Below are 11,672 nucleotides of genomic sequence, written 5' to 3' on the forward strand. Positions count from 1 at the left end.
TCTCCTTACTGGCTCCTTGAAAGTTCGTCCCGTTGTCCGAGAAGAACTCCTGTGGCATTTCACGTTTGCCTCCGAATCGCCATCAGGCATGATTGCGTCGACAGACTATGTACTACCTCGAGGTGGACCGCTCCAATTGCCAAACAGGTGAACAGCGCCACCCACCGCTTCTCGCTCCGACGGCCGACCGTCACCGTAACGGGCCCAAGATAGTCTACACCGACCGCACTAAATGGCCGTAGGTGTGGGGTTACACGCTGCACAGGAAGCGGAGCCATCTGCGGGACTTGCGGTAGACACCGATGTACCTTGCACCAGACACATTCAGCAACCACCTTCCGTATCACTACACGAAGCTTAGGGATATGGATTTTTTGTCGCAGTTCGTTGAACATCGTCTCTTTGTTCGCTTGGCCAAATGATTCGTGATAACCTTGGATAAGCAGCTCCGTTATCATGTGGTTTCTTTGCAGAAAAATCGTACGGCATGTACGCGGCTTGTTTCAGCCGCTTATCTACTCGCATTACTCCCACTTCATCCAACGTCGGCTTCGTCTACGTGTACAGCGTGTTTGTCCACTTCAATAATTGAGGATGCATTGTATTCTTCACAAGATTCTTCTGCAACGTATGCAACTCGTCCGAGAAACCTTCTCTCTGCGCTGACTTCCAAAGAACCTCCTCTGGTTGTTGGAACTCGCTCTGCTGGAACGGTTGTTGGACCGACTTCACCGCTGCCTTCATTATGTTTCGATACCCATCAGAAGTCTTCAACGTCCAGATAGGCGCTCCCCTAGCTTTTCGCTGGCAATTTTCGTCGAGTTGTAGAACTGCAGCCGTTTTTTGTATCAGCTTCTTCCAGCGGTTGGTAACTCTCACGTCGATCGTTGGACCACTGCCATTTCAATCGTGGGAAAGGAAACGATCCTTCATTTCCTCGACCGTGTTCGACGACGTAACGTCCGGTACCGGCCACGCATTCTCTGCCTCATACAAAAAATCAGGTATTCTGAACCACTGGCTATCAGATGCCAGGGGATGACCTTCACCCCACTTCGTCATGGCGTCCGCAATATTCATCCGGGTCGGCACCCAGCGCCAATCTGCCACGCTTGTACCTTCAAGTATCTCACCAATCTTGAACGCCACTGCTTGTTTATATTTGTGCTGTTCCGATCTTATCCAGCTGAGCACTGTTTGGGAATCTGTCCACAGGAATTGCCGACGCACAGTAAGCGAATGGTTCGCCTTTACAGTTGTCAAGAGTTTTGAGCCGAGAACTGCCGCCATCAGTTCCAGCCTCGGAACCGATTGTAGCTTCAACGGCGCCACTTTTGATCTGGCCATCACCAGAGAACACTTAACGTGATCGCCCACCGCTACTCGAAAATATGCCGCCGCTCCGTACGCGCACTCACTGGCGTCGGTGAAAATGCAGCTCAATCGATTGGAGAAGAAGAATAGAGATCTCCGAAATACCTTCTGGGTATACGCAGCGTTTCAACTGCTGGCAGCAGGCTCATCCAACGTCGCCAACTTTTTAAACATTCGCCGTCGATTTGTTCGTCCCAGTCACAGCCAGCTCTCCATAGCTCCTGCACAAGTATCTTCCCGTGGACCGTGAACGGGGCCAACAATCCGAGCGGGTCGAAGAATCCCATGACGCAGCTCAAGACGACTCGCTTTGTGGGGACCTGTCACCTCGCAAATACTCCTTTACGCTTTCTCTGTGCTCGGTGGAGAACGAAAATATGTCCTGCTTCGGGTTCCATATTATACCGAGCACCCTCTCGTTGCCAGACTCCTTGTCCTGGTTAAAATGAACCGCCTGATCCACTTTCTGTTCTCCGAGCCTCCGGAGGAACTTTGACGAATTCGAGACCCAGTTCCGGATATCGAAACCGCCCTTCGAGTGGACGTATTTAACTTCTTCCGCCCGGCGAATCGCCTCCTCCTCCGTGTCGACACTATCGTAGTAATCGTCTACGTAGTGCTTCTGCCGCCTCTGGAAACTCCGCCGCAAACTCCAGCGCGTTCTTGTTCTTGATGAACTGCGCTGAGCTCGGCGAACACGTTGACCCAAATGTGGCTACGTCCATCACGTAGACTTTGGGTGCTTCTCCTTCCACCGCTCGAAACAGAAAACGCTGGGCTGATTTGTCCTCCTTTCTGATTTTGATTTGGTGGTACATTTCTTTGATGTCCCCACCAAACCCGACTCGCCGCTCTCGGAACCGGTTGATCACTGCTGGTAGCGATGCCAACATATCGGGCCCTTTCATCAGCTGCGAGTTTAAAGAAATTCCTTTCACGGACGCACGACCGTCCCACACTAGACGAACTTTCCCTTTCATCGGGTTTACGACGACGTCCAGCGGAATGTACCACACCTTGCTCGGATTAGCGTTGTTAAGTTCCTCCGTCGTCGCCTGGTGTGCATATCCCTTTTCCTGATACTCCATGATTTGCCTACGCACGGTTTCTCGAAGCGTAGGGTTTTTATTCAGTCGGTTATCCAACTGCTTGCACCGACGCAGTGCCATCGGATAGCTGTCCGGAAACTGCGGATTATCGGATTTCCACAACAGTCCGGTTTCAAAGCGCTCTCCCACTCGTACAGTTGTTGTCTCCAGAATGTCTCTGGCTTTCCTGTCTTCTGCGGACTCCTTCAGTCTACAGATCACCGACTCCTCCAGCGCGTATTGTCGTTTGATCAGATCATGTATCTGTTCATTCGAAATTTCGTCGTGGTAGCCAACCATATGCGCGTCGGACGATTTTGCTCCACGCCTTGGGCCGTATATAGTCCATCCCAATGGCGACTTTACCGCTATGGGCTCTCCAGGTTCACCTAGTCTAGCGTCGATCGGCGCCATCGTATGAATATTGTTCAGTCCGATCAAGATTCTCGGCCGGTTCCTCCGGTACGATGTGACTGGTAGACCGCGGAGATGCTCGTACCGGTGTACCATCTCCCGAGCATCTAGTGACTGCTCTGGCAGCGCTAATTCTCCTACAGTGCACACCTCGTTCATCAACAATTGCTGCGTTCCTCCGACCGCAGAAATCTTTAAGCTGATTCTCCTCGAGTCCTTTTCGACGCGGGCCACGTCTCCTGTCCACCGGATCTCGAGCCTTTGCCGGACGCCCTCGGCACCCAGCTGGTCTGCCAGTGCTTTCTCCACCATCGTAACTGATGCTCCTTCATCCAGAAACGCAAGAGTAGTCACGGATTTGTCCCGGAAATACAGTGTCACCGGTAGCATACGGAACAATATGCTGCTGTTCAGCCGGATGTGGGCGTTCATAACGACCATTCCAGACCCTTGATGCAGCAACGGATTGTGCCTTTCCATACACCCGCCAATGGTGCACCGCATTCTGAACTTGCACTCCGCATGGCCATGGTCGTTCAGGCATGTGTCGCAGAGTTTCCACTTCCGCACAAGCTTCATCCGATCTGCCGGCGTCATGCTCCTGAAATCCTGACAGTATCGTAAACGATGGTCAGTTCGCTTACAAGCCTTGCATGCCCTTTTGTCTAGATTCCACCGTGGCTGGCTCATTGACGACCGACTCTGTAGCGCTATGATTGTAGACGGCACCTCTCTCCTTATTCCGTCCTTTTCCGAAGCCGGAGCTTCCTGGTTTCGCCTCGGGCTTGAAGTCAACAGAGACGTTTGCTTCGCAGGCTTCGGCCACAATTCCCGAAATGAAATTAGTGAAGGTACGGAGCGTCACCATCTTCTTCCGCTTCTTGTACCGCACCCATTCACGCTTGTCGCCAGAAGGAAGCTTGTCGACAAGATCCTGCACTAATAACGGGTTAACCAAATGTTGCTTTAACCCGGCAGCCTCTAAGTGCTCGCAGAGCTGCTCCACAGCTGTACCGAACGGTATGAATGTCGCCAATTTGTCAGCCTTCGGCGGTTCCAGCCTACGCACCTTCTCCAGATGACTTTGTAGCAGTTGCTCCGGACGACCATACAGCTGTCTCAGCTTACTTATTACCTTCGGAACAGATTTCGGGAACAACAGCTGCCCTCGAACACTTTCCAATGCTGGCCCCTTGAGGCTTTCCTGCAGCCGCACGAGATTCTCGACGTCGGTGAATCCACACGCCTCGTTGGATGCCTCGTAAGTGCCGATAAACAATGGCCATTCCTCCGGTCTGCCGGTGAACACCGGGAGCTTCTTTGTTACTCCGTTCCTCGCCGCCATTTGTGCCCTTGTCGGCGCACTGCGCTGCTGCCCCAGCCCGTTTTCGACGACTTTCTTCATTTTCGGCTTAGGTTTCCTCTTCTTCTTTGCTTGTTCCTCTTCTTCATCTTCGGTTTCCTCTTCTTCTGTTTCTACTTCAGATTCTTCTTCACTTTCTTCATCCGAAACGGTGTCTTCTTCTTCCTCTTCTTCTTCCTCGGAGTATTCCTCACTGTCATCTGACTCTTGCTCGCGCCGAGAGACCATCTTCTTCTTTTCCTTCTGCTCCTTTTCTAACTGCTTCGGTACTACTACCTCTGGATTTCTGAGAGGCGTTCTCAGAGCCTTCTCCTTCGTCTGGCTGCCTTCTTCTTTCAACTGCATTTGCTTTACTTCCTTCCGCACACTACACATCTTCACTTCGAAAGAGTCACGCATCTTCTTCAACTCCTCCAAATGTTTCTTCTCGTCTGATAGGGCCTTCTCCATAAGTACCTTCTCATCATGCCGCTGTTTCTGCCCTAATCGCGTTCTCGAGCTTCATCTTCTTCTCTTTTAACGCCGTCTCCATCTCAATCCGCTTCTGAAGAATGATCATCTCAATCTCCATCTCCCTTTCTTTCGCCTGCTGTTCATCTTCTAACTCCTTCAAACGCTTTTCCAACTCTGACCCGGAATCATTGACTGACTTAGATGACTTATTACTAGCCCTGTCGAACTCTTCCCCTACCGCTTTATTTTTCTTACAACTCTTCTTCTTCTTTTCCTCCTTCTCTAACTTCTTTAGATACTCACTGTACTGCTGTTGGCACTCGAAGGATGGATAGAACCACTTGTTCTCCTTCGCCGCCTCTGCCGTAACGCCCACGCACCGCGTATGGAACCAGCGGTCGCAGTTATCGCACCCAATCATCTGTTCGTCAACTTCGGAAGTTGTTCCGCAGGAACCGCAGGCAGTAATCGTCATCTCCGCTGCTTCCGACATCGCTTCCGAGATTGTCCGATATTACTTTTTTGAGAATGTTCGGAATCGGTCCAAAGAAAGACTATTTTTTCTGCAGCAGTCTTGTGATCAGCTCAAAAAAGTAATAGTTTCCTTATTTTCCGTGGAATCTGACCAATGCAACAAACAACACCAACTTTCCGGCGCTAGTCTATCTAATCTACGAGTCTGCTTTACTCGCTTCTCCCCTACTGAGTTTAACTCCGCTTTGGCTGTTTGATCACTCTTCAAATAAAGATCGTAATCCGAAACTACAATTTACTAATAATTTCTCCTTCCACTTGTCCGTTAAATGAATACGCTGCCAAACTTTTCACTTCAAACGTTCTATTTTCGTTCACCTTCTTTATTAATTCTACGTAAACAAATCCAACGACATCGCGCCTTATTGACTGGTTGAACATGTTTCTCACCGTTTGGGTAGCGCTCACTGTTCACGATTGAGTGAGCGTATTGAGTGAGTACAGTACCAGCCCGCTATGTCAACAATATGCAAAGAATGTTTAGGCCAAATTTGAGCATAATCAGTTATAAAAACCCCCCTGACAATAAAAGAACAAAACCTGCCAAAGGCGTCATTCCCCCTACTAGTTAATATGGAATTCAACTCTGGCATGGAAACTTTTCATAGTGTTTGAAAGCTTACTACTGTTTATAAATTTGGTAACGTGTTTCGGACCCAAGTGGGGTCTCCATACCTCCCTCCCTTAGCGGTTCGTTTTGAACTAGGTTTAACACTGTGGCTTTTGAGCGGATTCAACCATTTGGCAAATACCGATAGTTTTCGGTCACCGAGTTTTGTTCATGTGATCACCCTAATTGTCGTGAGTTCTGTTGGCAGCCTTCCAGGAGTGGAAATGGTGACTCGATTACGTTTAGTTCCGACCCTGTAGAATAACTTTCCCCTGAGCAAATCTAAGGTTTTACAGGATTAAAACTGATTTAGCACAAGCCGTTTCAAGTTTGCATGCAAATTAGTATGGGGAAATTTTTTTTTTTTTTTTCATTATACTGTTAATGACGCTTCCCCGTGAGGCACATGTTAAAAGAAAACCTACATAGCTAAGAGGATAAAACTCAACAGCTTTCACCCAACGAAAATCGCATGTTGATTAATCGCCCCAATAATTAGTAATCGATTTTAAGACAGGTTGCGAATCTATAGTCATGATCGTTAAACTTCTTTGAGGGCATCACTGAAATGTGCAGTGCAACATAGTAGCCTGAATTTGTGTGTGCTATCTTTCACGCCACGAGCAGCAATGTTGCCTGTTGAGGAGTTATGTTTTTTTTTTTTTTTTTTTTTTTAACTAATTTTATTTGCTAATTATCTAATACATGCATTCATCTCTTAGACTAGGTGTTCCGTGTTTTCTTAACACTATCATCCTTATTTGCTATGTTACGCTTTTAGTTATTATTAATACATTTCAATTGCCTCTAGCAATTAGAATTTTTCCTCTGGTTGAATTGAACCATGTAGGAATTACAATGTTTTCTACTTAAACTAAACTTAACCTATTTTATACTAAGGGTACAAGGTTAATCGTTGCAATAGAAGATTGCAACGATTTTTATCTAAAATTGGAAATTATTTTGTTGGACATTTGTTGCAATGTATCAATATTAGAAATTCTATGAAGTTCATTGGTACTATATACCACGGAGGCAACTTCAGAATCATTTTCAAAATTTTATTTTGAATCCTTTGGAGTGCCTTCTTTCTGGTATTGCAGCAACTAGCCCATATTGGCACAGCATACAACATGGCAGGTCTAAAAATTTGTTTGTAAATCAAAAGTTTGTTCTTAAGACAAAGTTTTGATTTTCTGTTATAAGTGGATATAGACACTTAATATATTTGTTACATTTGGCTTGAAGGCCTTCAATGTGATTTTTAAAAGTTAATTTTTGATCTAGCAGAAGTCCTAAATATTTAGCTTCGCTAGACCAATTAATTGGAACCCCATTCATAGTGACAATATGTCTGCTAGAAGGTTTCAAATAAGAAGCTCTCGGCTTATGTGGGAAAATTATAAGCTGAGTTTTGGAAGCATTCGGGGAAATTTTCCATTTTTGCAAGTAAGTGGAGAAAATATCCAAACTTTTTGCAATCTACTACAAATGACACAAAAGCTTCGCCCTTTGGCTGAAAGGCCCGTGTCATCTGCAAACAAAGATTTTTGACACCCTGGTGGTAAATCAGGTAAGTCAGAAGTAAAAATGTTATACAATATGGGCCCCAGTATGCTGCCTTGGGGGACACCAGCCCTTACAGGTAATCTATCAGATTTAGAATTCTGATAGTTTACCTGCAGTGAGCGATCTGATAAATAATTTTGGATCAGTTTAATTGATGTAAATTAAAATTCATCAGTTTCACAATCAAACCTTCATGCCAAACACTGTCAAATGCTTTCTCTATATCAAGAAGAGCAACTCCAGTCGAATATCCTTCAGATTTGTTGAGCCGAATTAAATTCGTTACTCCTAATAACTGATGAGTGGTTGAATGCCCATGGCGAAAACCAAATTGTTCATCAGCAAAAATAGAATTGTCATTAATATGAACCATCATTCTATTTAAAATAATCTTTTCAAACAGTTTGCTTATTGAAGAAAGCAAACTGATTGGGCGATAACTAGAAGCATCAGCTGGATTTTTGTCCGGCTTCAAAATTGGAACAACTTTGGCGTTTTTCCATTTATCTGGAAAGTATGCCAATTGAAAACATTTGTTAAATAAATTAACCAAAAAGGATAAAGAGCTCTCAGGAAGTTTTTTGATAAGTATGTAGAAAATACCATCATCACCCGGGGGCTTTCATATTCTTTAATTTTCTAGTAATAGATCTCACTTCATCCAAATTAGTTCCCAACGAAGGGTCAAAAACTTTCTCTTGATTGAGAATGTCTTCGAAGCTGGGTGTAACCTGATCCTCAATTGGACTAGTGAGACCTAGACTAAAATTATGGGCACTCTCGAGCTGCTGGGCAAGTTTTTGAGCCTTTTCGCCATTTGTTAATAAAATTTTATTTCCCTCTTTAAGCGCTGGAATTGGCTTTTGAGGTTTTTAAGAATTTTGTTAATTTCAAAAGGGTTTCGAACTGGGATCCAACTTCGAGACATTATTCTCAAAGTTGGTATTTCTCAGAATAGCGAAACGTTTTTTAATTTCATTTTGCAAATCTCGCCAAATAACTTTCAACGCGGGATCGTGAGTTCTTTGGTATTGTCTTCTTCTCACATTTTTAAGACGGATCAGTAGCTGAAGATCGTCGTCAATAATAAAGGAGTTGAATTTAATTTCACATTTAGGAATTGCAATGCCTCTGGCTTCGACAATTAAATTTGTCAAAGATACGAGAGCATTATCAATATCACTTTTGGTATCGAGAGGAATATCAACATCAAAATTCCTATCGATATACTTTTTATATAAATCCCAATCAGCTCTATGATAATTAAAAGTAGAGCCGATTGGATTATTAATGGCGTCTTGTGGGATTCCAAACATCACAGGAAGGGGATCAGAGTCAAAGTCAGCATGAGCTACCAATTGGCCACACAGCTGACTTGAATCCGTTAAAACTAAATCAATTGTAGAAGGATTTCGACTGGAAGAAAAACAAGTTGGTCCATTGGGATATTGAATAGTATAATATCCCGCAGAACAATCTTCAAATAAAATTTTACCATTGGAATTGCTTTGAGCATTATTCCATGAACGGTGTTTGGCATTGAAGTCACCAATTACGAAGAATTTTGATTTGTTGCGAGTCAGAAATTGAAGATCAGCTTTCAACAAATTCTTTTGCTGCCCATTGCATTGAAAAGGCAAGTAGGCTGCAATGAAGGAAAATTGACCAAAATTTGTTTCAACAGAAACTCCCAAGGTTTCAAAAACTTTGGTTTCAAACGAAGAAAATAATTTATGTTTGATACGTCTATTAATGACAATGGCGACCCCACCACAGGCGCTGTCAAGACGATCATTTCTGTAGATAAAATAGTTTGGATCTCTTTTAATGGAGAGTCCTGGTTTTAAATACGTTTCAGATATAATGGCAATATGCATATTATGAACTGAAAGGAAGTTGAATAATTCATCTTCCTTACCCTTTAGAGAGCTGGCATTCAATTTAGAACTTTCACACAATTATTTGAATCCATTGAAACGGAGTCCGATAATAATTTTTTTTGTGTGTACTTTATACCAACCTGAACAGCTTCAGGAATGGTATTTGCTTTGAACATTGCATCAATCATGTGATGCAATTGTTCAGTTAAAAAATCAAAATCGGAAGCAGTCATGCTACCTGAATCGGCAACATGACCGTTATTCTCCGTTGGGACATGGGTATAAACCTCATTTTGAGAAGAGAAATTTTGTCTACCAGCAGCGATGTTTGCATACGTAGGTACATTGGAAAAATTGGAATTTACTGAAGTGCTTGCCACCCGTTGACGAGCGGCAAAATTTGTTTGGGTGGGTATGAATTGCTCAACCGGTAACCGGTTTCGAAATTTGAGCGTTTGAAAATTTCTACCCGTCGAATCTGGGATCCGATTGGAATTTCCCGTCATCAATTTTGCACGGGAATTCGAAAATTTTGCGTGAAGGGCATTCCCAGAAATTGGATTTATGATTGCCCCCACAATTTGCACATTTAAATTTATTGGAATCTTCTCTCACAGGACATGCGTCCTTGGCGTGAGAGGTTCCACCACAAATCATGCATTTAGCATCCATGTGACAATGTTTGGTTCCATGACCCCACTTTTGGCACTTACGGCACTGGGTGGGGTTTTGGAAATTTCCCCAGGCCTGCGGAAATGTTCCCATGTAACACGGACATGGGACATAATACAGGCCTTTTCCAAACTTTCATATTATTTAGTTCACTTTTGTTAAAATGAACTAAATAAAATTCTTGAGAAATGCCCTCTGGGAAGTACCAGAGTGGGTTTTTTATCTTAATTACTTGGACTGGTGAAAATCCAAGTAATTGAGAAATTTCAATTTTAATCTCATCCAGTGATTTGTCATCACTGGGGAGACCTTCAAGACGACTTTGAACAATCGCTCAGTTTTGTCGTCGTATGTGAAGAATTTATGGCGCTTCTCAGTTAAATACTGAAGAAGACGTTTGCGATCGTCAAAGGATCCCGGCAAAACGCGGCAGTCACCTTCCTAGCAATCTGAAATGAAACCTTGATCCCCTGAAGGTTACTCAAAATCTCATTCCTAAAGCCGGAAAACTCGGCAACAGATACCACAATTGGCGGAATCCTTTGCTTTTCGCATGAATCGAATCACCTGGGCTAGATTCGATTTGCTCAATATCATCATTAATCAAATCGAACTGATTGCTCAGTTCGATAGAAGAAAAATATTTCCGACATTAGAGTTTGAAGGAATATCTGAATTCTCCAGCTTCCTTCTATTTTTCCGCGCTTTGGCAGGACGGTCTTGAAACCTTGTTTCTTAGAAGGAAGTGGAGAATTCAAAGACTCCCCTTCCTTTTTTTTTATTAATACTCATTGCTGAGCGTGGAGACGTGACCTTCTAAGAGGTTTTTTCCCAGAACGGTGTCCCTGCAGGATTACCACCGCTTGTCGGAATTTTACTTCCGCAAACGGGTCCAACGTAAAACGAAGGCACGGGTCCTTGCAGAGATCGTAACGGGATCAGTGGGTACAAATAGCGCTGAGAAGCACTGTTGAAATTAAAATAGCTTCGGGTAGTATTAAAAACTTCCTTCCGCAAAGAGAGGAAGAACCGCACAGCACGAAAGCACGATGCGGTCTGATTTATGCTCTTTTATAATGTTCATTCGGGGGCCCTCCTTAGCCGTGCGGTAAGATGCGCGGCTACAAAGCAAGACCATGCTGAGGGTGGCTGGGTTCGATTCCCGGTGCCGGTCTAGGCAATTTTCGGATTGGAAATTGTCTCGACCTCCCTGGGCATAAAAGTATCATCGGGTTAGCCTCATGATATACAAATGCAAAAATGGTAACTTGGCTTAGAAACCTCGCAGTTAATAACTGTGGAAGTGCTGAATGAACACTAAGATGCGAGAAGAAGAAGAAGATTATGTTCATTCGAATAAAGCAAGTACGAGAACTGTACGCAGCTCTATATATTTTGATTATACCTGCTATTTATGATCATTCCAATATTCATATGATAGAAATTTGGGCGGAAAACTATCAATTAGCAAAATCAATCAACGAATCGATAAATTGGTTTTCGATCGTTCTTGTGTATGATTGCATACAAGTTGAAGCGATGTTGACGGCTACGCAACAGAAACCGGAAAACGTCAACAACCTACTCGTGCGTGGGTAGGGTGACCATATGATTTTTTTTTCCAAAGGAGGACAATTCACCCGAATCGTTGTGAAAAAGGATGACATTTGGTTAAAAAGGAGGACATAAAAAAAACTTTGATCGATTTTTAGTTT

At 44.0% G+C, this 11,672-nt stretch overlaps 1 protein-coding gene across 1 annotated transcript; it reads right to left on the reverse strand.

Moving 5' to 3' along the window:
• Positions 1-1,967: 1,967 nt before the first annotated feature.
• On the reverse strand, positions 1,968-3,473 carry LOC134209104 (uncharacterized). The gene has a single exon (XM_062685082.1). The coding sequence runs from the start codon at positions 3,471-3,473 to the stop codon at positions 1,968-1,970; it is 1,506 nt and encodes a 501-aa protein (XP_062541066.1).
• Positions 3,474-11,672: the final 8,199 nt, after the last annotated feature.

The sequence above is a fragment of the Armigeres subalbatus genome, chromosome 2 (genome assembly GCF_024139115.2).
Source record: "Armigeres subalbatus isolate Guangzhou_Male chromosome 2, GZ_Asu_2, whole genome shotgun sequence".
NCBI lineage: Eukaryota > Metazoa > Arthropoda > Insecta > Diptera > Culicidae > Armigeres > Armigeres subalbatus.

Excerpts from the sequence above, each read along its gene's own strand:
- LOC134209104 (XM_062685082.1), bottom strand. The coding sequence starts at position 3,473 with ATGACGCCGGCAGATCGGATGAAGCTTGTGCGGAAGTGGAAACTCTGC.